General features: G+C 42.6%; 1 protein-coding gene across 2 annotated transcripts in view; it reads left to right on the top strand.

The window, feature by feature from the left end:
• Nucleotides 1–27,645, top strand: part of ADAMTS9 (ADAM metallopeptidase with thrombospondin type 1 motif 9) — a 165,354-nt gene that overhangs the window by 58,552 nt on the left and 79,157 nt on the right. For both annotated transcript variants that reach the window (XM_063122037.1, XM_063122038.1), the window contains exons 13-20: nucleotides 6,447–6,628; nucleotides 8,755–8,891; nucleotides 11,648–11,765; nucleotides 12,037–12,132; nucleotides 16,378–16,541; nucleotides 16,663–16,792; nucleotides 19,920–20,046; nucleotides 25,855–26,065. In XM_063122037.1, coding sequence (XP_062978107.1) covers nucleotides 6,447–6,628; nucleotides 8,755–8,891; nucleotides 11,648–11,765; nucleotides 12,037–12,132; nucleotides 16,378–16,541; nucleotides 16,663–16,792; nucleotides 19,920–20,046; nucleotides 25,855–26,065 — 1,165 coding nt within the window. The remainder of the gene's footprint in view (nucleotides 1–6,446; nucleotides 6,629–8,754; nucleotides 8,892–11,647; nucleotides 11,766–12,036; nucleotides 12,133–16,377; nucleotides 16,542–16,662; nucleotides 16,793–19,919; nucleotides 20,047–25,854; nucleotides 26,066–27,645) is intronic.

The raw sequence follows: 27,645 nt of genomic DNA on the forward strand, positions 1-27,645 counted from the left end.
TGCTTTGCCTAATGGCACATGCCAGGGGTTTTAAGCATAAATCAAATATCAATGGGGAAACTGGACATCTCTGTCTGGTACCAAGACCAAGTAGGAAAAAAGCAGAAAATAATCTGTTAGTCCTTACTCTAGCTCTCGGGGCTGAATATATATATTTTTACCAATTTCAAAAATTCAACTGGGAAATCAAAATTAATCAAAGTAATAAAAATAAATTTCCAATGGATTTGGTCAAAGGCCTTTTCTGTGTCTAAAGAGATAATGGCTGACCAATCAGTTCCTTCAGAATTTAGAGCGACCAAATTGACAACTAATCTGAGATTATCAGCTCTCTGTCTATTTTTAATAAATCCCACCTGGTCTGGTTGAACCAATGCTGCAATAACTTGTTGCAGTTTATTGGCCAATGTTGCAGTTAATATTTTGATATCCACCTTAATTAATAATATAGGTCGATAGTTAGCACAATAGGTATGGTCCTTGCCAGGCTTGGGAATCACGGCAATATAAGCATCATTTAATGATGAAGAAAGAGAGCCTGATTAAAAAATATGATTATAAAGGCGATAAAGCTTCAGAGTTAGAAAGCTAGAAAATGTTTTATACTGCTCAATTGGAAATCCATCTGGACCAGGTGATTTCCCAGTGTTCATATTCATTATTGCATTCATAATTTCCTCCAAACACAGAGGAGATAAAAGAAGCTGTCATTGTGATGAATTCAAGCTTGGAAGATTAATATTAGGGTGAAAAGCCTCCACGTCTTGCTCTAATACTACCCTTACTGTAAAGATCAGTATAGAATTTTAAAAATTGTGTATTTATATCTGATGGAGAAGTATATACTTTATCATTCTCATCTTTAATAGATGAAATTACATTTTGATGTTGTTGTTTAAGACGATGTGCAAGGATCTTACTAGGACACTTATCAAAACATTTTAAAGTATTTGGTATATTTGAATTTTTATTTTACCTTATTGCAGAGATTTGGCACAGATTTTCAATAATCTGTTTTACAGAGGGCTTCAATGAGACTAATAAGTCTCATTGATTTCAGTGAATCTGCTCTAAGTATGACTAAGGCTGTTTCTATGCCTTCCTTTTCCCCCAGGATCGTCCCGGGATCATCCCTGTGCATCCAAATGACGCACAGGGGATCCCAGGAGCAGGCAGGGATGGTCCCTACATTTTCCTGGGATAATCCTTAGGTGTAGAAAGGGCCTAAGTCTGGATCCAACCCCTGGTTTGGAACTGAGCTTCAACCCAGTTATTTGAGAAGGGAACTGCACGAACATCGAAACATTTTTAGTTCATGATTTTCAAAAGGGGAAGAGTCTTGTGAAGAAAATTCACACTTAAAATAGCTTCTGGATCACATTAAGGCCTTCTTGTATTTCTCACCCAAAGGCTCGCTTTTGCTAGGGTTGCAATCCTGTCTACATTTAATTGGGAGTAAAGCCCACTGGATTCAATGAGATTTACTTTCAGGTAAACATGCTTAGGATTTCACTGTAAAGCTACAATCCTCTGTACATTTACCTGCCAGTAACACTTCCTTCCAGCCTCTTCCACATGCTGCCTTCTGGGAGCAGAGTAAGAGCAAGGTGCCCACACCTGCCCCTCCCTCACATGAGTGATCAGCAGTTTGACTAAAAAGTCAAGTGATGGAGAACTGGAAGAGCAGGTCTCCCTCCATGTCAGTATTCCTCCAGTCTGGCCAATTGCCCATTTCTTCAGAGTTCTGTGACAGTGACTTGCATAAAAGAGTTTGAGGGTTTATTATTATTATTATTATTATTATTATTATTATTATTATTATTATTATTATTATTATTTATATAGCACCATCAATGTACATGGTGCTGTACAGATTACACAGTAAATAGCAAGACCCTGCCGCATAGGCTATAGCAGGAGTGAAGGAGGGAGATTTCAACTGTGAGCTGGAAGTGGGATAGGAGGAAGCCAGGTGGGGCAGCTTAATCCTCTCCCCGCTTACATTTAAACTCCTAGAAACTCCTAGCCTTATCCTGTGTGCTTATACTGGAGTTATTGGTTTTTTTTAATCTCTTCTGACACCTACATGGATGAGCACTTTGTGCAAGTGTAGGAACATGTAAGTGATTTTCAAGCAGACTATCAAGCTTTGATAGGAATGAAATGAATGACCAGACCCATCTTACTAAGGCGTTCTGTCTGGGTGCTCAAGATGGAAGATACGCTTGACAAGCCGCTGCAGTACACCTGCTCTTAGGCCACAGCTAGACCTAAGGTTTATCCTGGGATCATCCAGGGTTCACCCCTGCCTGAGCACTGGATGCCCTGTGTGGCACTTAGATGAACAGGTTTGACCCCAGGACAATCCTGGGATAAACCTTAGGTCTAGCTATGGCCTTAGAAGCCTCCCTGCAATCCAGAACCCTGGTAACTCAGTATTCCTAAACATTCGGAAGTTTCTCCACACATTCAGCTGAACTCACGTAGGATCCCCATTTGAGACCATGAAGGTCAGAAATGGAGACAACAGGCTGGTGGACAGGAAAAGATTGGGGATAGAGTTGGTGTTGCTCCCCCTCTCAGGAATATTTGTTTATTTATTTGCTCTGTTACACAATTTTTATACTGCTTTCCAGAGAGGCATCAAAGCAGTGAACATAAGGTACAATGGCATCAAAACAACAACAATAAATATGACAATAAAACAACACAAATTAATCAGAAGTACAACCACACGTTCTGTTGCGTGCTACAAACCATACTTGGCTGAGTTGCACTTCAGGGAAATCTTGTGTGATGAGATGAGTTTTAAGGGGATATCTAAATGTCAGAATTGTGAGGACCTGTCTAATGTGAATTGGTAAAGCATTCCAGAGGGTGGGTGCAGCAACACTAAATGCTCTACTGCAAGTGTTCCTGAGGTGAACCTCAGGAGCATGTAGCACACTCAGAACTGGGATTTGATGTGATTTGAGCCACAACTTCTTTTTCCGCAGAAGCCACATCTGCACCTATTTTTGGATGTTGGAACTCAACATGTGGACATTAGGGCAGATGTTGGGGTGGTCCAGGAAGCCCTATGGTGCCCCTACATGTGGAGAATAGTGTTTGAATAGGCCTTCAGCTTAGACAGCTTATATCCTGTTGGGTTACTGTGTCATCCCTAGAGATGTAAAATTTCCAGAAATTTTGAAGCCGTGCAAAAAAACCGGGTTTTTTTCCAGGGAGGGAGGAGGAGGTGGTTTTGGGGAAAAACAGAAATTCTTGGAAAAATTGAAATAATGCAATATTAGCACTTTTTACAGATTGAAAGTCACTTTGTTACTTTAGGAACATAAAATGTAATTAAGTCCAAGTTGGTTTGGCATAAAATTATTACATTTGCTATATTAAAAGTACAGTGTATTCAAACAATTATTACAGATTCAATTTACTTCTTTATTTTTATTTTTGTAACAAATGGAGCTACAAGCTCCTGAACTGTTAGGAACACCTGAACTTTAAGGATCCTCTTTGGTTTTGCCAGTTTATGAGGAGCAGCCAAAAAATAATGAAAAACAATAATAACAGAGGAAACCAACATTAGTAACAAAGAAAACTATTTATGTTTCTGCTAGTCCTCCACAGTGTCAAGCAGACATAAAGCACCCATTCCCATAAAAAGAACTGAGAAAAAAGGGGGACCAAGATTCAATGAATATGCATGAAATTTAATCAGACTCATTTTCTGAGCTATAGCTATCACTATTAGTTTCAGTCTCAGCTTCAGTGGCAGTGCCCCCTAGAGGCAGAAATGCATCTCGCTCTTGCATTTGAGAGTTGTAATATCAATTTGCAACCTAGGACCTGCTTGTCCTTGGTGCCCAGAAATTGCCTCTGACATTTAAAAAAAAAATCACACGGGGAAATGGAATTACCTTCAAAATTTATTCTAGGTGGCCTTCATAGAATCATAGAATAGTAGAGTTGGAAGCGGCCTATAAGGCCATCAAGTCCAACACCCTGCTCAATGCAGGAATCCACCCTAAAGCATACCTGACAGATGATTGTCCAGCTGCCTTCAGTCCTAGCTTCATGTGGATTATAATTCTGTACATTGCTGTTTACTCTTTTCAAATAAAAAATCCATGCCATCTTAATAAAAACATTTTTAAGGAGGATAATGGTTTGAAAAAGTTTGTTCTTTCAACACATATACGTTTGAACTCAGAATTAAGTCCCATTGATTTTAGTGAGGCTTTCTTCTAGTTAAGTGAGAATAGAATATTCTATATATACTTACCTGAGAGTAAATACCATTAAATACATTGGGGCGTGCTTCTGAGTAGACATTCATAGGATTACCCTGTAACTCTCTTTAAAACAAATTCAGACTAACATGCTGACAATAAAAATATATTTCCAATCACAGTATTTGCTCTTGAATTTAATGAATCCTTCAGTATTTATCCTTCAGCTCTACATGCGGCTACCTCTGTGCCTAGTCCGGAAACTTCAATTAGTCCAAAATATCGCAGCCAGGCTGGTCGCTAGTACACCTAGGGGTGACCACATTACACCAGTTTTAAAATCTCTTCACTGGCTGCCGATTAGTTTCCGGGCGAAGTACAAAGTGTTGGTTATTACCTTTAAAGCCCTACATGGTTTGGGTCCAGGCTACCTGCGGGATCGCCTTCTCCCGTACAATCCGCCCCGCACACTCAGGTCCTCTGGGAAGAATCCACTTCAGCTAGCAAAAACTAGATTAACAACTGTTACCCAGAGGACCTTCTCTTCTGCTGCTCCCAGACTGTGGAATGGCCTGCCAAAGGAAATTCGTCAACTTGACAGTCTTTTAGAATTTAAAAAAAGCAATAAAGACTGATCTATTCCAGCAGGCCTATCCAGTGAAATTTTAGAATGTTTTCAGGATGTTTTAATCATGTATGGTATGTTTTAATTCGTTTTAATGTGTATTTTCTCTCATGTTTTTATACTGTTTGTTTTACACTTTGAATTGTTTTAGTTTTTGTGAAACGCCCAGGGAGCTTCGGCTATTGGGCGGTATAAAAATGCAATAAATAATAATAATAATAATAATAATAATAATAATAATAATAGAGAACCGATATGGTCCAGCAGATAGTGTATTGGATTTTAACTCAGACGATTTTAGTATTACGTGACTGTTGGGCCTTGACCAAGCCAAGTCTCTGTCTCCCTGTCTCAGGCTGTTTCATTTGTGACATTTTATTCTATACAGATAGAACATCTATGTGTAGGAAGAAGTGTGTGAACTGTTCACTTTTGAAGTCTGGTGTACAAGTTTATTTTACAATGAGGCCACGGATTGGACACTCATATGCTTCCCAGTTCCTAACACATCTATCCTTACAACAATGTTGGAAGTTCATAATTAGACTCATACAGCTCACTTTAATTCTGCTCAAAAAATGTTTGCACAGCGAGTAAGCCAGGTTTATACCACTTGTGACCCATCAAGTAAATGCAACCGATAACCACATATTGTGGCCTGCCAGGTTCTTGACAGCCCAACTGCTTTTTCAGTCCTAAACAAACAGTATAACAACAATTTTATTTAGCCCCGGAGCGATGGGTGGGTGGGGAGTGCCCTGTGTAGTTTATCTATATTGCATGTCTGAAGTCAGTTCAGGTTGTTGAATCTTCTCCTCTTTTGTGCAGATAGATCCTGAACACTGGCTCATACATATTGACCTTAGACCAGTGGTGTGTTTAAACAAGAACAAATGTTGCACCCCAACAATGTTGCTCCTCTCTTTCTCTCCTCTCTCCTCTTGTGTGCCTTAACATGTCTGGAGTTTGTCAAATCACTGTTTCCCGTTGCATCTGAATGGAAAACTGTAGTTTAAGCTCTAACTACAAGCCAGGATTGCAAACCAAGGTTTGATCCTGGTTTTAAAGCCAGGATTGTAGACAGAACTAAAATAACAGTTTCCCAGTTCAGTTGTAACAGGACACTGGTTTTATAAATGCCAGATGTCTTTCATTAAGGGGTGTAAGAGAAGGGGGGAGTGAATGGGTGCAACAGTCATTCTTGGTCTAATCATATTAGACTGAGTTCATTATTCTGAACTGGGTTGTAATATGGTATCTCCATTGTTTTGTTCTGCTGTTTTGATTTCCATCAAGCAAATACATTTCATCATCCTGAAATAACTAGTTCCTGATTTAGAATAAGTGGCAACCAAAGATTTAGTATTCAGCTTGGGGAGAGTTTGCTGGCTTTCAGAGACAGCTATCATCATGTCTACATTGGAAAAGAACAGCCAACTTAATCCATGTTCTAATAGGCTTTGATAAACGAGAATGAAGTGAGAAGCCGAGAGAAGTAGTTGTGGCTTCAAAAACGGACCAGTTGAATCTGAGAGAGTAAGGGTGTGTTTTTAATGTAGTAATTCATAACTCCCGCTTCAATTTGTTTTTAGACCCAAAAATGGTGGAAAATATTGTGTGGGGCGCAGAATGAAATTTAAATCCTGCAACACTGAACCATGTTCTAAGCAAAAGAAAGATTTCCGCGATGAACAATGTGCTGTCTTTGATGGGAAGCATTTTAACATTAACGGTCTACCTCCGAACGTGCGCTGGGTCCCAAAATATAGTGGAAGTAAGTATATCAACAAATGAGCTAGGTGCTAGTTCTCATGAGATAGCCACAATTGCCCAGCTCCAGCCTAATTTTATGTTCTTTCTAGATGAAGAGTGGGAAATCTGTGACCCTCCAGGTGTTGTTGAACTCCCATGAGCTAAGGATGTGTCTAAATGCAAAACAGAAGTTCATCTAAGGGTGCAATTTTGGGGCATGCTGGGAGTTGTTAAGACTTTGTTCTGTCTAAACATGCATTGGATTACACACTAAATTCTCCGAATGTCACCTCAAAGCTCATTCAATATTGTGTCCATATCAGATTGTGATCTTTGTTTTTTCCCCTTTTTGCACCAAAATTTGTGCATTCCTTTTTTGCACCAAAATTTGTGTGAACATGTTTTTCTAAATGTACACATCATTGATTAAAGCATGTTTTTGCACATTTTTCAAAAGATGTATTTATATACATGCACATTTTCCAATGCATGCATGCTGTCAGACCCATTTTGTTTGGTCCTTGAATCACATTGCAAGTTCTGAAATGTATGGTCTTTGACTGCAGATTGCATTTGAGTCTGTGCCCAGTGCAGGAGGTGTGAACTGGGTAAATCCCAATAAAAAATGATCTGGAATGAATTTCTCCTACATCCTTACCATCAGCCTTAGCCAGCACAGCCAGTGTTGAGGGGTGATAGAAGTTACAGCCCAACAATGTCTGGAGGGCCACAAATTGCCCACCCTTCCCCCAAGCCTAGGGCTGACTCACACTACCCTTTCTTAGGGTACCCAACTGGCACCAACACTGGCTTCATTTTGGCGCCAATTTAAAACATGGCTCTTTATCAAGACTTTAAGGGTTAAATTCTCCATGGTCACACATAGTTTTAATGGTTTTTATTACTTTTTTAAAAAAATTCTATCGGTTTTAATTTCTTAATGATTTAATACATTTTTAGCTGTTTAAATTATTTATGTTTATATTGTTCTTATTTTATCAGTACGCCGCCCTGAGAACCCATTGATATAGGGGGGATACAAATGTTTTAATAAATAAATAAATTTTGAGGTGACTTCCCCTCAATATTCATGTGGCTGATCAGGCCCCCCCATATGATCAAAATAGCAAATTACAATGTCTCGGAAACAGCTGTCAAAGAAATGCAGGCAAAAATCACTACAGATTATCAGGATATGGTAGTTGCAATATGATAAGAAAATCAGAATCATAGAATAGCAGAGTTGGAAGGGGCCTATAAGGCCATCGAGTCCAATCCCCTGCTCAATGCAGGAATCAACTGAATATAAAAACTATTTATATATATAGTTTTCCCTAGACAGTTTATCGCATAAAACCAATACAAAACTCGCCTTGTGGTGGCTCTTCCAGGTCAAAAGTTGGGAAACGTTTTTCTTGTCACCAGATATCAAATTACCTCAGTTGTTTGGACTTCCAGGTCTGTTTTTGTTGGGGTCCAGCTTAAAACAATCCTTCTGTCCTGCTTGCCCTCTTCCTCCCAGGATGTCATGAGTGGTGGACTTTCCTGCATTCAGCCCCCTGGACCCTGCTTGCTGAGTTACAGGGCACTCACAGGCATACTTGTCAAGCGCCACCTGGTCTGGGAGTGCCCCGCAGCTCCCTGCTCCTCAATGTGAGCTCCATAATTTTCATATAGTTATGAAGGGCATAACCTGACATGAAGGACCATTTCCGCAACATTAGTGGTATAACTCTAATTTTGTGGAAATGTCCCTTTATGGCCATCAGTTTGTGAAACATTAAATATACAAAAAATTATGGAGCCTCCATCTTGCATAAAAATAGCAGCTCACATGTATTCTTCCACTTCTTTTCTTTTTCTGCCACTCTTCTTCACAGGATCCATACCTTTATTGTCCAGTTTACTGCCACACTCCTGTCAGGTGGAAGCAATCACCAACCTGCAGCCCCAGCTCATTTTTATCCCAGTAACTGAGCTGGGTGTAGGCCAGCATGCTAAAGATTGGCTCTTTTGGCCAAGGAGGTGCCATACAGGACTCAGAGGGAAGGGACAGAAATTCAGAGTTGTGGGAGAATGACAAGACGGTGCTCTCGCCATACAGTGAAAGACCAGCAATAAAATAACCTGATTGTTTTGCCTTGACAGTTTTAATGAAAGATAGGTGCAAACTCTTCTGCAGAGTGGCGGGAAACACGGCCTATTATCAGCTCAGGGACAGGGTTATTGATGGCACCCCTTGTGGCCCAGACACAAATGACATCTGTGTTCAAGGACTTTGTCGGGTAAATATTGCCTTCTTCTGTTAACTAGCTAACTCTTTTCAAGCAAGGGGCCATTTCTCCACCTTCCTCTCACATGAGCTGATAACTCTATTCCATACTCTTCATATTAAATTAAACTAAGGCTTTAGCTAGACCTAAGGTTTATCCCAGGATCGTCCTGGGGTCATCCCTGCCTGCTCCCAGGATATCCTGTGTGTCATTTACATGAACAGGGATGACCCCGGGACGATCCCGGGATAAACCTTAGGTCTAGCTAAGGCCTAAAAAGCCTTGTAATCTTCCTTAGGCTGTAATATTTCCCTTTCAGAGTTTTGTTTGTATTACCCCTTGACTTACTACAGTATTCTCTGTGTTTTGCCAAACCCCCAAATTATGAAATAATGAGGAATTTCAAGTGTATTGCGAATAGGGAGATATGGCTTTTGTTAAATCTGTTCCATCTGTGTTTCATGGATTGTCAGGGATCTTTCGTTTCACCATCTGCTCATTGACAGATTCTGTTTGGGGGTTTTAAATGAGAATTTTGTTCCTGCTTGCAATTTTGCAAATGTGCACTTGCGCTCATTTGCATTCACACAAATCCCCCCCCCTCCAAAAAAAGTTTCTTCAGAAATAAAAAACAGGTCTGCAAGCACTTGGAATCCGCATGACTTGAAAAAACCAATCTGCTGCAGAATCCGCAGGTCAGTCTCATAGAAATCTGAACTCATTTAAATCCACTGCAGATTTCTCCGACATCCCTAATTGTAAGTGGAGGCTTATTCCCCATTTAAATGCCATGATAGGGGTAGATGGCACCAGGGAACTGGCCCCTCCAGTTGTTGGATTCCAGCTGCCATCCCATTGGAGAATGCCTGTACACACACCAAAAACTGCTTTGCCCGTTCTTCACCCTCTCTCATTGGAGAAGATGCAGGGCAAACAAAGTATCCGGGGTTGAATGTATAGCCGGAGGGACATTCTTCCAACCTCCACACTCAGGCAGACTCATCTGCTCAGTGGCTTCCCCAGTAGGGGAAGGCACTGCATGCTGACTCGTCTACCCATCTGCATCCCCCCACTCTGAACTCTGATTGGAGATAACAGCAGGGATTCCTCCAGGAATCCTCCAAGCCCCACCTCCTGGAGGAATCCAGGAAAGCTCGCAGGCCAGGTGAGCAATCTTCATGGGCCAGATGAGGTACGTGTCTGTATTTAAACTGGTAAAATAAGACCCGTAAGTCAGCTTATAATAATAACATATGTGCAGACCCGTATGTAAAAGTTTCAATTTGCTTCTCTGAATGTCTGGAGCCACTCTTAAAACACAACATACAAAACTACCTATTTAACTATAGGATATAACATTGTGTTGATGAACAGTTGGTTTTGATCTTAGTCACCATAGATGATTACAGGAGGCAATTATTTTAGTAGAAGAAATTCTGCAGACACTATCGTCTGACAACCCAGAGAGGAAGGCCTTTGAATAAAGTAGAGGTTGAAAAGTGTCAGGCTTTGTGAAAATAAATATTTTGCATCCTCAGAACCCGTTTCTCCTTTTTCTCTTTTTAAAACAATCTTAGGCCACACAGTAGCGCCGAACCCTTCTTTTTGTCAGAAATCCTATTTCGCACAGTACATCTAAGGTTGCTTTTGATAAGAACATAAGAAGAACCATGCTGGATCAGAGCAAGGGTCTATTTAGTCAAGCACTCTGTTCACAGCTGTTGAACAGGAAACTCACAAGCAGAACATGAGTGCAATAGCACCATCCCGCCCATGTTCCCCAGCAACTGGTGTATATCAACTTACTGCCTCTGATCCTGGAAGAAACACGTAGCCTTCAGGACTAGTATCCACTGATAGCCTTTTCCTTCAGAAATTTATCCAACCCCCTTTTTAAGCCATCCAAATTGGTGGCCATCACTACATCTTGTGGTAGTGACTTCCATAGTTTAACTATGCGCTCTGTGAAGAAGTACTTCCTTTTATCTGTCTTGAATTAGTTTCATGGGATTATGAGAGAGGAAGGAAAATGTCTCCCTATCCACATTCTCAACACCAGGCATAATTTTGCATAATGCATAACTTCATAGAACGTGGGCATTCTGTTACTTCATGGAACATAGGCAGCTGAATGTTGATGGCGGTATACAGAGCAGCTGTAGCCTTATTCCACTTAGGTTACAGTTACGCCATAGGTTAGGTTCAACTATGCCTAGTGCAGCCTTCCCCAAGATGGAGCCCTCCAGATGTTTTGGACTTTGGCTCCCATCAGCCTCAGCTATTATCATGGCCAATGTTCAGGAGTGCTGGTAATTGTAATCCAGAACAACTGTGAGTTCCAGGTATTGGGAGGCTGCACTAGTCACACAGCCCGATCAATTTTTTATATAATCCCTGCCTATAGAGCTTTGGCTATGGGCTAGAATAGAAATGTAATTTAATAAATAATATGCCCATGTGCTATATCCATTGTATGGTCTTGTCTGCAGCTCCTGTAGCTCTTCTCAACCCCTCTACACACACTTCTCTCCCACCACGCTGAGTGATTTTGTACTTCACTTGGCAGGCCTGGATGGGACTCATTTTTCAAGTTCTAATTGGAAGATGGTTATAATTATAGCTTGACAGAGGATATTGGAAAAGAAAAGAATGAATGAGGCTGTCAGAGGCCTCCAGTGGCAGATGTATGTTTTTCATTTGGAGCCCTGTATATTCTATCCTACTTTCATATTTGTTCAATCTAGTTTTGAACTTTTCTTCCTTTAAAGCAAGCTGGATGTGATCATGTGCTCAATTCCAAGGCCAGAAGAGATAAATGCGGGGTGTGTGGTGGCGATAATTCGTCATGCAAAACTGTTGCAGGGACATTCAATACAGTGCACTATGGTAAGAATCTCTTGAAGAAAACTTTACTACGAGGGATAGAAAACCTCTTAACCACACATAACATGCTTAAAAAGGGAACCTAACACCATAATGAACAAGAATTCCCTTTAGCTATTGGATATTCAAGGTTGTTTGCTACTTGATGGTAACATTAAACAATTAATTTAATTGTAACTCTGAATGATTGCACCCATTTTTTCTTCATCGTGACCATTAAAAAGAAGTGAATAGAAATGTGCGATAACCTTGACTTTCTAGTTTGTTTCTCCAGGTTATAACACTGTGATACGCATACCAGCTGGTGCTACAAATATTGACGTACGGCAGCATAGTCACTCAGGGAAACCAGAAGATGATAACTACCTTGGTAAGAGATAATGCTCTTTAGCAATTGCAGAACTGTATTATTTTCTAGATGTGCAGATACTGCTGTCATGGTGTCGCAGAATTGCTACTTGGGCCGGAAGGTCATCTGTTATACCAGATATCCATGAACTAAATCAAGATGTTTCAATACCAAAAACATTCTTAACATATTAACCCATCTGAGGTTCCAACTACACATAATGTTATCCGCATGGCTAGATGGCATGTCAGGGGATTTTTAAAATAAATAAATAAAATCCTAAGCAGAGAGGGGGGATTTTCATCAGGGCCACAGCATTTGGGGAATGGAAGGTTTAACCCTTCCCTCTCCAATTGCAATTCTGGCAAAAAAAACACTCCCATACAAACTGCAGTTTAAGAGGGGAAAGGTGCTATTGGTACCAATGGAAACTTTGTTCCTCATTGATATGCTGGAGGTGGGGGGGGCATTGTTGCTGGGGAGGAAACGGTTAAACCTCTGCTCCCCAAGCATTGTGGTCCAAATGAAAATTGCCCCCCTGCCTAGGTTTTTTTAAAAATCCTATGAGCTACAAGTAGTTCGTCCCTCATTGAAAATCTAGGCTCGGGAAAAGGAGATCAATCCAACTGGAGATACCCATAGAAGCATTTAATAAGTTGCACTAAGGTACTTTACTCAGACATGACAGTTGAGGCCATCTGCTCCAGTGGCTTTTGTTGTGCCTTGCCTAGAGTTAGCCACTGAGAACCTGTAGTGTTTTCTTTTATAGTGGCCTATCTGTGGTGAAGCTAATCCTTTACACATAGGGAGGAATCCAGTCACTCCTTCAAGTTTGGAATGTGTTACCTTTTTTGCCTTGCTACTTCACCCTCCCACAAGAGAAGAGCGCCAAATTTTCTGTCTGTTTCCTCAGTGTTCTTTGGTGTCATAAAAGCCTACCAGCATATGGCGACTGGGTTCTGTGTGGTGTGAAGGTTCTTCTTGCTTGTGTCTTTGCAGTGTCCTACCTCCTTATCTCTTGGAGCCTGGTTCATGGAGCTGAAGAACACCTTTAGTTCTATGTAGAGCACTCCTTTAGGGCAATATAGTAGCTGTGATGGGTGAAATGGTGGGGAAACTAACTTAGGAAATTAACTACATAATCGCATTAGTGTAAAGTTGTGCAGCAGACTGCTGTTTTCAGGAAACCATCCCTTTTAAGAAAGCTTTTAGGGTTTTAAGCCTTTGGCATTTTTGTGCATAGCTCAAGTTTGTCATGAAGCAAAATGCGAAATATGCTGGCCAAACACCTTCTAAATCTCCATTTGCAAGGTCAGCTTACAAACAGTGATATTAATTTTTTTTACAATTCGTTTATATCTAGATAGAGGTATGTGATTGTGGGGAGGAGTGTGAAAACTTCTATAATATGAATGTGTAAGGAGGTTGGAGAATAAGAGAGAGTGAGCTAATTCATGTGTGTGTGTGAGTGAGTGAGTGAGAAAGAGAAAAGGAAAGACAGACAGACAGTCAGACAGCGACCTGATTTGCATGCCACAGTAAGCCACTGTGGCTTCACTCGCCTGTCAGCCATTATTCTGTATATGAAAGCTGCAGGTTGTCCTGACATGCGAACCCAACTAGGGTGGGTTGTTGGCATGATTAACGAACCATCCATAACCCATTCATCCCTGCCATAGGTTGCATAAGCAAATGAACCCATGGTGGCTTGTCATGACATGTGAATAGGCAGAAAGTGTCTTCATGTATTTCATTGACTTGCTGCCTTGGGGGTTGGAGGCCATTCCAGTGATCCTGATTCTCATTGTTCCTATCCCACTACTCGCAGCAATGAGGAAAGAGCAATCTCTATGAGAAATTCTCTGATGGTGGGGAATCTAGCAGCCAGGGTCCTAAGGGATGCAGTTAAGGCCTTTGGGCTACAGGTTGTGCACTCCTGCTTGAGAGAATATACATCTATGTACATGTGCGTAGTAGAAGTTTATGTCTTCTAGTATGCAATTGTGGACCCCAAACTTGCACATGAATGTATGCATCCATGTTGATTTGTGTATATTAGCCATGTATCTAAATCTGAAGCAAATGTGCTCCTGGGAATTTAGAAAAACATGCCCAGTGGATGTCTTTGTTATATCCCTACAACACAATACTTGGATGGAATAAATACAGTTTTTGAATGGAGGAGGTTGGGTTGAAAGAGCATTTATTTTGCTTTTTTTAAAAAAAGAAAACCTGGCCTGCTGACTGAATTCACAGTGCCACATGAAAAGCCTATATTTAGGAGCAACTTTCGGAATTCTGCCTGAGGGCTAATGGGGACTTCAGGCACTTTCGACTCTGCAGTGTGCCATAAAGAGCAATAACTTTAAACTGCTAGCTGAGCAATTTTAGCAGAGGCCTTTTCAAGAGCTGCATTTAGAAACAGTTGTGTGCTTGAAAGACAATGTCGTCTTCCATGGCAAAAATCTGCCCTAAGCTGCACAGATGCACCCACACTTTGCTCACAGGGGGGCTGCTTAATTATCAATTATTTGCAAGTGGCTTCATGCACACTTCAGCGGCAAATGGGTGGCAAATGCGCTGTCAGAGGATCAGAGCCTTAATGGCCTCCAAGTAGTAGTCACACAGGCTGAGAAATGTGAGGCATTCCAGATGGTGCGATTTCTTCATGGAAATTGCACAGCTTTCCTTAAACTCTTCTATATAAGCCAGATGACTCTTTGCACACCCAGGACTCCCATTGCTGCAAGGGGAAATGAGAGTTTCCTAGTACACAAACTGCTGAATTGCTGGGAAATTGTGGTGGGTCCCTCTCCAAGGGCCACTAGCAGTTGCTGCTGAGGAGACCTCCGGTGGGCCTTCATGCCCTGCTTATGGGTTTGCCATTGGAGAAAGCAAGATGTTGGACTAGATGAACCATTGACGGTCTTATGCTAATATTGCAAGCTCTTATTGGGTGAGGCCGCCGATATCACTGTGGAAAGCTTTTCAGATCCCTCCCCATTTTTAATGTTCTGCCATTTTTGAAAAACTTCTTTTTAAAAAATCTGTGTACTTCCTTTTGCCAAAGTTGAGGCACTTTATTTATTTATTTATTGTGATTTTTATACCGTCCAATAGCCAAAGCTCTCTGGGCGGTTGACAAAAATTAAAACTATTCAAAATATAAAACAAACAGTATGAAAGCATAATACAAAATACAATATAAAAACCTCCTTAGGGAGCTCATTCCACAGCCGGGGTGCCACAGCAGAGAAGGCCCCCTGCAGTATTAAAAAAAAACAAAAAACAGGCTACCTTTTGCAGCAGGAGTACACCGAAGCCTTTGTGGATGCAGCATTAAGCCCTTGGTAGCCCTTGGTAGCCAAATTGGCCAGTAAGTGCACACATCTACTCCTTGACCACCACTCAGTGGCAGCAACTAAACATGTCACCATTCCCTTGTAGAAGAGTTCCAATGACTGATTGAATTGGCCTCTACTACCATTGCTGCTTTCCTGTATTTGCTCAGTACTGAAGAATAGGGGATTAACTAGTGCTGGATTGCCCAGGGTTATGTGACTTTAATTTAGAATGCCATTTGGGCTAATTATCCAGTTCTAGGGGAATTTAATCTGAAATAACATAGGAATTGCAGATTTACCATTAGTAATGGGGGAAAGGAGAATGGCATTACTGACCTGTCACATGCACTTCCTCATAGCATTTTGTGCTGATCTCTGCTAGAAAGAAGGTCACTAGACCGCTGTCGGTTCTAGCAATTTTATTCTAATTAAAATACTCCATAGCAAATCAAGGCCGTTTCTACACCTGCCTTTTTTCTAAGGATCATCCTGGGATCATCCCTGTGCATGCAAATGACACACAGAGGATCCCAGGAGCAGGCAGGGACGATCCTTCTATTTTCCTGGGATAATCCTTAGGTGTAGAAGGGGCCCAAGTCCAAACCCAATGCTGTATCTCTCAAGCCACTTATTCTGCCAATAGGGACAATTCAGGAATACATGAAGAGTGCTGCAGATTGTTCCAGAGGATTTATGGTGGTATAAGGGTTGCAATCTAAGTAGGCTATGGCACACACATACACACCCCACAAATTTCATTCTGACTCGGTTGCTTCTGCAAATAGAAATTAAGTTCCTGAGTTCATTTTGAATATTAAGTAAATCCAATATAAACTGCATTTTAAATTACATCCTTTCTACTCTCTGCAAACAAATTATAATTGCTTTCACTTTTTGTTTTTGTTTTTGTTTCTGTGCTTAGCATTGTCAAGTAACGAAGGCTTCATATTAAATGGAGATTATGTTGTCAGCATGTTTAAGAAGGAAATCAAAGTTGGAAATGCTGTGATAGAATACAGTGGCTCGGACACAGCTATTGAACGAATCAACTCTACATACCGCATTGATCAAGAAATAGTTCTTCAGGTTAAAAACTACCTTATTTTAAAAAGAAAACCCGACAGATGTCACTCTTCTAATTTTAGTTTTGTGTGAAGTAGTCCAGATCTTACACTTCTCTGTCTCTCTCTCTCTCTCTCTCTCAAAGGTTTTATCAGTGGGTAATTTATATAACCCTGATGTTCGATACACATTCAATATCCCCATTGAAGATAAACCTCAGCAGTTTTATTGGAATATCTATGGCCCTTGGCAACCCTGCAGTAAACTGTGCCAAGGTATGTGGCTTTGGGGGCTTTTTAAAAATCATTTGCTTTATTTATTGGTTTATCTTGCATTCTGGTGGTGATGACAAATGTGTTTCTCTCGTCTGCTTTTAGCTTCCAATATAATTCAAGCGTTATGTTTCCCAAGAGCTGTCGTACCCGAATGATGTACGCCGTCATTAAGCCCCCTTTTTAATGCTTTGGGCTCTCAGATTGCTCCACAAACGAGGGGCTGGCCACCTCATTTCAAGCTGGTGCCTTTTCTCGCCCTGCTCAAGGCAAAGAGCTACCATAAACTGCGAGGTGCATGCAGACACTGCAATTTTGCATGCAACATCTCAGTTCCCATTTGGAATATGGTGCACAAAGAGCAGTTTGGAAGGTTACATAAAGCTTGAGTGCAAATGACTTGTGATTGCAGTTCTGACCTCATGGACAGTGGAGCTTACAAAGCTGATTGTAAGGCTAGGGAAGCAAAACAAGACCAGAGAACTGGAAGCATGGGCCATTTGGGCTTCCTGTTCTTCTTGCATTCCATTATTCTCAAAGCTGATCCCAATGGTAGCTTGTGGTCATGGTAAAGTATTTATACATCTGGTTTGCAACAAGTCTATGGATTGTACCCACAAGCTAAATGGTCTGTGAATCATCCCCATCTCTTATGACATTTGAACAAAAGTACTGCTGCTAAGCCCAGAGGCACCACATTTTGCTACTCCTATGGCACTTGTGTGATCCAGTGGCCCTCCCCATCATTTCCCTTGCCCTTTCCTCTACGACTAATTTAGATAGCACTCCTTAATTTGCATTGTGCAGTGTAGTCATTATGTGCTCACAAGAGCCCTATGAGATAGTGTCAAGGCTGAGCCATCATTTACTGGACCACACTGGCTCTCAGTGTGAAGACAAAAATCTCACTTCCTCAGCAGGTGACATAGCAGGGCGAGTTGTTAGAGTATTAGTGCCTGATTTGCTGTTGGAATAAATGACTATGAATAGAACTGATAATAGTAGGATATATGAGAAGCAGAGCATGCCAGGACAGCAACCAATTTGTCCCAGAAACACTTTTTCCTGGCACAGTTTGCTGATGGCTGGGTTTGGATCATAGCGGGTCCTGCCCTTGTGTGTGTTGTGGTCACAACTGCCATTTGCATAATCTCCTGAAATGCAGTGGGTCTTGCAAAAAAAAGTGTGGGGTGCAGCAGCAGTCACTTCACACCCACCCTGAAACCCACAATCTGGAGTAGAGGTTGCGGGGTCGCTATGAAGCGACCGCTGCTGGACTCGGCACTGGATTTGCATGACATGTCAAACCCTGCTGCATCACAGGAGACTATGCAAATGGTGGCTGCACGTGTGGAAGTCATGAGTGTGGAGGCAAGAACCATGATGGTTCCTTCCCCTCTGCAATTGTCCAAACCCTGTTGATATGTGGAGGGTCTTACTTGTCTTATTGGCCTGCTTGCTTTTTCCAGCCTTGTGAGTCTTTTAACCCTATACTGAAGGATAAAAAAATCAGTGTCAGTGTCACAGATGAGACTATCTCATAGAAAATTGTGCTTCCCCGGCATTCTTCTATTGCTGAGACCAAGGAATTCCATGCTTTTTGACAGGCTTTTTTTTATATACAGGTTCTGACTGTTCCTCTTTCTCGGAAGCACAAGTTCTTCCATTCCTCTTTCAAACAGGATACAAAGCAAAGTCACCCAAACCTCTTTTAGCCTAGGAGAATCAGCTGTTAGCTGAAGCTATCTCCACAAAGAGGGGCACACCATAACAAAGTGCAATCAGTGTGCCAGTGTGCACCAAAGAGCCAGTGTGGTGTAGTGGTTAGAGTGTTGCACTGGGACTTGGGAGATCCAGGTTCTAGTCCCACTTGGCCATGAAGCTCACTGGGGGCCTTCCTAGACGAGGCCTTAGCGCGCCTTCTGACCCGGCTTCCCTGCTGTGCGTCCAGATGACGCACAGGGGAATGCGGAGGCAGGCCGCGCTGAGGCCTGGTCTTACGCGCCATAAGCCAATGCGCTTATGGCGCGCTTTTTCCCCAGCTCCGGCCTCAGGCCGGGGCTGGGGAAAGTGTGGAGAGTTCCGTGGCTTTTCGCGGCTCCTCGCTTACTCACGAGGAGCCGCGAAAAGCCACGGACCTGGCACAGCGCTCATAGGAGCACTGTGCCCATCGGCGGTGGGGGGGGCGAAGGATGACAGGGTGGGTGGCACGGGGGGAGGGCGGGTGCGATCGCGCCGCCCGGGCAATGCCTGGCATGGGGTGGCGCTTGCCCGGGAAATGCCGCCCCATGCTAGGCATTGCCCGGGCTCGGGCAGCGCGCGGCGCGATCGCACCCGCCCTCCCCCCGTGCCACCCACCCTGCCACCCACCCTGTCATCCTTCCCCCCCCCCCCCCCGTAAAAATAAAATAAAAAAACCACTTACCTTGTCCGCCGTCTTCGGGCCGCACCCGGCCCCTTTAAAATAAAATAAAAAATGGCGGACGCCGCAGGGACGCGACGTCCCTACGCGTCCGCCGTGTGGTAGCCTGGGGGAGGCGCACTAACGTTAGCGCGCCTCGGCCCTGCCTCCCTGCCAGCATAAGCTGGCAGGTCTAGCAAGGCCCTGGGTGATTTTGGGCCAGTCACAGACTCTTCACCCAACCTTCCTCACAGGGTTTCTCTGAGTATAAAATGGAAAGGACGAGGACCATGTAAGCCATCTTGGGTTCCTTGCAAAAGGTAAAAGGCAGGATATAAATGAAATAATAATAAATCACGAACTTAAGGCATAGTGGGTAGAATCTTCCATCCTGCAGACAGTATGAGTTCAGACAGCCATGGATCCAGGGGATGGTCTCAAATACAAGCAGGCAGTAAAAGCCATTGTGTTGCTTTATGGACAGCCAATGTAAAGACCACAGGAGTGGCATAATATGATCCCTTAAGAAAGGAGAGAAAGAACACCAGAGGAACCTTTTATGTTAGAATAACATGATGTAGGAGATTTAAACCCAGATTTGGGAGCCCTATAGATCAAGGCTTATCTTGAGGACATGTAAACAAATTTGTGGAAGACAAGATTTGATGTTTTGAGAGATAAGGTAATGCACCTGCATCTCATACAACTGAATTTACCTTTTGTCTTTAGGGGAGAGAAAAAGGAAGCTTATTTGCACCCGAGAATCTGACCAGCTCATGGTGTCTGACCAAAGATGTGATCGACTTCCCCAACCTGATCCAGTAACTGAGTTGTGTAATACAAACTGTGAATTAAGGTACTCTAAACCACCATGTAGATTTGTTGCTTCGTATATTTTGTGCTTGATCTTCTTCCTTAATATCTATGTTTTGAGGCCTGATTCACACATATGTTAAAAAATCAAAGGGCCGTTTCAGACAACATGCTAAACCACGGTTAGGATGCTAACCCTTTTGCAGCAAATCGTTAGGTGAGTGTGTTTAAACCATCATTATGTAGCCGCCATGGTTAGGAATGGTTGACATGGCACACTAAGGCCACAGCTAGACCTAAGGTTTATCCTGGGATCATCCAGCGTTCGCCCCTGCCTGAGCACTGGATCCCCTGTGTGTCACCTAGATGAACAGGTTTGACCCCTGGACGATCCAGGGATAAACCTTAGGTCTAGCTAGGGCCTAAGTCATGGTTCACATAACACACTAAGCCATAATGTTTAGCTCAAAATGCTTAACAAATGTGGCTTAGCATCTCGTCTGAAGGATCAACATGTAAAATACTGGGTAGCTTCCATTATTTGAACCTTGGGGTTCAGTATAGCCACTTGTTCTTCTTCACTGCCTTCACCTCTTGCGCAATTAGCACAAACTCTATGGGAAAGCTTGGGAAAGGAAAGGAACCTCTCGTGCAAGCACTGAGTCATTACTGACTCTTGGAGGGACGCCAGCTTTTGTTGAAGTTTTCTTGGCAGGCCTTATAGCAGGGTGGTTTGCCGTTGCCTTCCCCGGCCATTATTACTTTCCCCCCAGCTAACTGGGTACTCATTTTACCGAACTCGGGAGGATGGAAGGCTGAGTCAACCCGAGCCGGCTGCCTGAAACCAGCTTCCACTGTGATCGAACTCAGGCCGTAGGGGAGAGTTTCAGCTGCAGAAACTGCTGCTTTACCGCTCTGCGCCACACGAGGCTCATATGGGAAAGCTTACTGGTTTATTAATATTCTGAATGCTATTGTTATTTTATTTTTAAATTTGATAGGGCATATTTTGGCCCAGGGGGCTTCCAAAGCAACATACAGCAAAGTAAAATACAAATTTAAACGCAATATTAAATATAATGAAAAGTTAAGCAACACAAAAGCAAACTAAAACTGCCATCAACTCTAGAGCCAAACAGTTATGGGAACATTGGAGTCATACTGAGTCAGACCCATAGTTCATCTAGCCCAGTAGTGTTGACACTGACTGGCAGCAGCTTGCCAGTTTCAGGAAGGAATTTTTCCAACCCTGCCTGGAGATGCTGGAGATTGAACCTGGGACCTTCTGCATGCAAAGCAGCTTCTCTACCACTGATCTACAATGGCAAATCATCATGTATTGATGATCCGTGAAAATAAGACAGTCTTCATCAGCTTCCTAGAGGTTATCAGAGCTAGATAAGGGGCTAGATAAGCCTCCTAAGGGAAGTGATTCTAATGTCTGGGCACTGCAGCCAAGAAGGCCCTGTCCCATATACTCATCAGCCATGGTTCAGACATCAGTGGGGCACGGAGCGGAGTCCCTCCTAGTTCTCAGGGAGCCCAGAAACTTCTGCATGGTCTCACTAGCAAATGTTCTTCCCCTTCCTGACCACAGAATCTGATTTGCATCGGTAGGCCTCAAAGCGATTAATTTCATAGGTTTATTCTCCTGCAACACTTGAAGTTTACAATACGAAAGCATGCTTCCAATAACACCTGTTGCCTTTGGGCATGTGTCCTTCTTCACACAATGTATTGTTCATTTATGGGATTTGCTGCCGGAAGCGATGATGATGTTAGTTTAAATTATGTTAAAGGGGGATTAGACAAATTCATGGGAGATAGGTCTGTCGATAGCTATGAGCCTCCGGATTCAGAGGCGATGTGCCACTGTGGAGCGACCATGGGCTATTGCCTTTCTTACCCTGCTTGTGGCCTACCCAGAAGTATTTGGTGGACGACTTGCAGGATAATGAACTAGACTATTGAACTAGATCCAGAGGGAGAGGCAGGTAACAATTTATTATTATTATTATTATTATTAGTAGTAGTAGTAGTAGTAGTAGTAGTTCAGGGATGGGGTACTTGTGGCCTTCCACATGTTTTGGCCTACAATTCCCATCATCCCTCACCATTATTTATCACTATTTTATTTATTTCATTTATATCCCACCTTTTTTCCTCCAAGGAACCCAAGGTGGCGTACATAATCCTCCTCCTCTCCATTTTATCCTCACAACAACCCTGTGAGGTGGGTTGTGCTGAGAGTCTGTGACTGGCCCAAAGTCACCCAGTGGTTTTCCATGGCTGAGTGGGGACTAGAATCTGGATCTCCCGACTCCCAGTCCAGCACCTTAGCCACTGCAACACACTGGCCATTGCCTATGCTAGCTAGGACTGATGGGAGTTGTAAGCCAAAACATATGGAGGGCCAGCAGTTGCCCATCCCTGAACTAGATGGATCATTATTCTGATCCAGTAGGGTGGTTCTTACGCTCTTAAGGCTTTTCTTTACCAAGAATACAGAGGCCACTTGCAGCAGGTCTTTGTCACTTGGGAATTAACAGCATCTCCATGCATAGGTGATTTGCTCTTTGTAGAGGATACCTGTGGTGACATCTGTCTGAATGGCACCTCTGCTCTGGATCCTGGCAACTTAACTAAGCCTACCTGTAGCCAAAAGGGATTGCTTTCCCAGATACGATAACTGCCTCATCCTGCTACCCCACAGAACAAGACTGAAGGTTCAAACTAACCCAATGGCTTCCCATAATTTAGCTCCCTAAGAAAAATGTGTGGGGCCACGGAGAGGGTATAGGAAAGTAAGTGGTGGTCACAGTGGGGTCACCCTATGCTTCCCCTTTTTTCCTTATCAAACATCATTCCCCCCCCTCCCAACACACACACAAACACTGTTTCAGCCCAGATCTGCTGCAGTCGCAAATGGGACTGCTGCCACCACACATGTCAAACCCAAGTACTGGTTTGTACTGATTCCTAATCCTTCTTCCTCCACTTCAGCCTGCCTGAACACACTGAGGCCACAATCCAAGGTCCTCCTCCAGGTGACCCAACCATCAGAAGTGAGGTAGCTGGTTCCTGCAGGGAGGGCCTTCTTCATGGTGGTGTCCTGTTAATGGGATTCCCTCGTGGGGGAGGCCTGGCTGACCCCTTCTGGGCTATCTTTCAGCATCAGGCATACTACGATGACTTTACTGCTGTCAGTTTTAATCCTCTGCTTTTTTAATTTTGTTTTGATCTTGTTATGATCGTTGTTCTCATTTTTATTGCCTAAAAGCCACCACAAGAATATTTATTTCTATTATTGGGTGGCAATTATTTACTTTTAAAAAGAAAAACAAATAAATTTCCACATTAATGCTGCAGTGAAAACAATCCGCAGCAGACAGTTGCCATCTAGTCAGCTAAGTTCTGACTTTTATAACACTAGATAAAATGTTACACACTTGCTTAATGTGGCAGCTTGGGAAATGCCGTCACAATTTGAACAGCTTGCAATTCAGCAGAAACTGCTTACAAATACCTATACTATTATTTTACATAACATTTATGCTGAGGGTTGCCAGATGCCTTTTCTTTGAAGAGATAATAAGGGTTCCCTAGTTTAAGTTTTTCCTCCTCCCCACCCCGCCCACCCCAGAACATCACAGATCGATAGAACATCAATGAAACCCCTTTATTCAGAACACTAAGCTCCATAAAATAAATATCCACTCTCCACTTTTTTCTTCTTCTCAGTTCTGCATCCATCTGGCAACCTGAATTGTGTACACTCAAAATCTCCCTGTTTATCAAGGACATTCTCTTGTTCTGGCACTTGTCCCTAGTAAATCACTTCCCAAATTTTGCCTCTATTTTGCCTTTGGGGAAGATTTGGCAGTGCCTTTTCAAACATTTTGTTAGTGCAAGCACATATGCACTAGCTCCTTTTCTCCTTGTTCAGAAACTTCAGCTGGTCAAAATGCTGTTGTCAGAGGTGGGTTACAGGGAGCATGTGACTTCTTTGTTACAACAGCTTCACCCTCTATCTGTCTGTTTTGAGGCACATTTCAAAGTGCTGGTTAAGCCCCATATGGCTTGAGAACAGGCTTCTGTTGTAGAAGCCTGCCCAGATTTTAAGATCTTCAAGGGAGGTCCTTTTCTCGGTACCTCCATCATCAGATGCACATTAGGTGGGGACATGGAACAGGGCCTTTTCAGTGACTGCTCACAGGCTTTAGAACTCCCTGCTGAGGGAGACCTAGTTTGGCTTCCCTGTTGTCTTTCTGCCGGCAGGCAAAGATGTTTTTATTCAAGCAGGCTTTTGACATGTAAGCTGATCTGTTGGATCAGGTGCAGTTTTTAGTCTTTAATTGTGTTTTAATCATGTTTTGAATATGTTTGTTTTAGGGTTTTTTCGATTATGTTTTTATCGTGTGAAATTAAAATTCTATTAAATAGCCTTTGTTTTTGTTTCTCTTTTAAAGGAGACTGTTATGGTGAGTTTACTAACACACTCTGCTTCAAAAGCCAGTGTAGGACAACAGGTAGAGAAAGAGTGCCTTCAGCAATAAGTGTGTGTGTGTGTGTGTGTGTGTGAAAATAGGGGCATTGCAAGCATACAAATCAGCTTTGGCTGATGGGCAGTATAAAAATGTAATGCAGTAATACAAATGCCTGTGTTTCATCTGTGAAACATTGAAGGAAATGGAGTTGGGCAGAAGGTTTGTTTAATTCCCATTAACAGAATGCAGAACATTCCCTCTTTTGTTTGTTTGTGGTTGGTGACATTAGAAAGATAATATCAACGGGGGCACAAAAAGGCCAAAGTGCATTTCAGAGGGGATGAACTGTGACCTGCATAATAATAGCATATTTCTGAGGAAAATTCCCATCCTCGTCATATTATGTTTGAAGCAAGCCCTACTGATTTTTTGATGGAGTTACTTTTCAAGAAAATATGCTTAGGGAAGAATACAGAAAGCTGCCTTATGATGAGTTAGACTACTTAGCCATTTAGTTTACCGTGGCTGGCAGCAGCTCTCCAGGGCTACAGATGTGATGTGTTTTTATCAGCCCGACCTGGAGATGCCGGGAATTGAACCTGCGACTGTCTGCATGCAAAGTATGTGTGCAGCCACTTTTCAACCTTATTTTAATCTCCAGTTTTTGATTCAGTCATAACAAAAAAATGGGACCAGTAACAAAATGTTGCAGTACAGAATTTTCCTGTTCAGGAGCCTGCCAGCCTTGCCTGCTTCCAAAATATTCCATTCCCCCTGCTTCTGGTTTTCCTCCCCCAACTCCACCAGCATTCTTTGGCCTCTGGGCATGCAGCGTGCTGTTTTGGATTTTTTTGTCCCCATAGGGTTTCCCCCCTAAAGTTTTTGTTGTTGTTATACATTTGCAAACCCCAGGCCTGCTCATACCTCCCTCTAGTGTGTGGATGGTGCCATAAGGATACAAACTCAGAAAATGAATTTTCTATTAGTAGGATTTCCACAGAGGTCCAATAATGGAGGAGGTGATGGGGGGGGGGAGCGGGATAATATATATACACACTTACGTTTTCGTTTGAGCACTCCAGCGCTCATCTTCATTAAAAAAAAAAAATCCAAAATGGCGGGCACAACATCTTCCATCCTCTCGGGACGTCACGTGCCACGTGTAGACTGAGGAGGAGAATCTTGCAATCATCATATTGCGAGATCCTCCCCCTCCACCCCCCTTGTCTAGACATGCCCATAGTCTGACCTGATATAAGGCAGCTTCCCTATGATAAAATACTTTGCCTTTAAAGATTGGCAGTCTTTCCAGTTTTTTGTTGCAGCGACTGGTGTTGCTAATGTGTATGCTTGGTCCTACCTAGGTGGCATATTGCCAGGAAGAGCGAGTGCACTGCGCAGTGTGGATTGGGGTACCAGACTTTGGAGATTTCCTGCACCAAGTACAGCAAGTTAGAAGGAAAAATTGAGAAGTATGATGACCGATACTGTAGTGGCATCCCCAAACCAAACTCTAGGGAAAAATGTTCGGCAGATTGTAACACTGGAGGATGGCGCTATTCAACCTGGACAGAAGTGAGTTGGCGGTTAATGGGATAAAATTCAACAGGGCAGGAAAGGAAAATTGTATGGAAGGAGGTCAATATGATCAGTCGTATGTGCAATAAGCTGTTGAAATTCTGCACCAAGGTAATCCATATTCTGCACTGGGGGGGAAAAACCCAGTTCTCAACTTGTATAAATTATGGAAATTAAGAATAATTTTGGGTGTTTTATAATTATTTTGCTTAATTTATTGTGGTTTTGCTAGGCCTGGAGAGGGGTTTGTAGCCCATCTAGACCAGCCCCTGTGCTGTGGTTTCTGGATCATTCCTGAGAACTTCTATGGTTCCTAAGTGAGAACTGAAAATCAGTAGTGGGAGACAAGCAGTCCTGAAAGACAACTTGATCACCACTCCTCTGCAATGTTCAGCCACAAGGTTGCATACAGGATGGGTGGTCCGCTCTCTTGGAATGACTGTAAGGGTCCAGAAAGGCTGTCTGGGCTTCTCCTCTGAACTGTATATACACCCTAGAGCATACCCTAGAATTCTCTGCAATGGGCCTTGTGGTTCCTGGATTAAGAAATCAATACAGAAGGTATTTAGGGAATGTATTTCCCTGAAGAGAGAAATTTTAAAAATAACTGATCTAATTGGTAGATATGAGGACCAGAACTGAAAAGGCTGATGTGGACTGATTGCACAATCTTCAGCCTCAATACCTATGACATTTTATTTATTTCATTTCTAAAATGTATTAGTAGCCCTATAGCTAATCGCTGTCAGGGTGATGTACAATAAAAATGCAGACATAAATCCAAAAGCCACCTAAAAACAGAACTACCACAATAAAACAATCAATTACAAGCAATAGCCAATTAAAAACAGCAGAGGCTAAACAGTCATCATAAGAGGAACTGCAAATATCTGGGATTAAACTACGTAAAGAAACAGCATAGCAACACAAACATAGAGGATTGAGGATGCAATTCTAACCAGACAGGAAAAAACCCTACAACTTCCAGCATTCCCCAGCCAGCCATAAAAAGGGTTGCACCTAAAAAGACCTGAGCGATTGAAAAGGGCTTTGCCTGGCACCAAAAAGATAACAAAGTAGAAGCCTGGTTGGCCTCTCTGCAGAGGGTTTTCCATAACGGGTGGGAGGGGGGTCTATTACTGAAAACCATAGAGACATTAGTGCAAGCTTCCCCAGTCTCTTGCCCTCCAGATCTGTTGGACCATAGTCCCCACTATCCCTAGCTCACATGCCAACTGGGGATCATAGGCGCTATGGGCAGTATCGAACTGTATCATTCTGTTAGCACAAATGACTTCGCTCTAGCAGAAACTAGCTTCTGAACTATGCACAAGAGAAGGATCCAACTAAAGTTGCATCATTTGCACAAGCACAGTTGTGCATGCCATTGTACATTATGCTTGTGCATAATCCTTGTGCAATTTGTTATGCACAACAGGTTGCACAAGTATAATAATGCACAGCTGCTTGTGCAACTGTGCTTGCTCAAACGTAACTTTGGTTGTTGCACAATGAGTTGTACAAGTGTAATGGGCAACCGCTGTGCAATAGAAAGATGTAGCGGAGCTGCGGAGCTG

Source organism: Elgaria multicarinata, chromosome 3 (assembly GCF_023053635.1).
Source record: "Elgaria multicarinata webbii isolate HBS135686 ecotype San Diego chromosome 3, rElgMul1.1.pri, whole genome shotgun sequence".
In the NCBI taxonomy this organism is placed as follows: domain Eukaryota; kingdom Metazoa; phylum Chordata; class Lepidosauria; order Squamata; family Anguidae; genus Elgaria; species Elgaria multicarinata.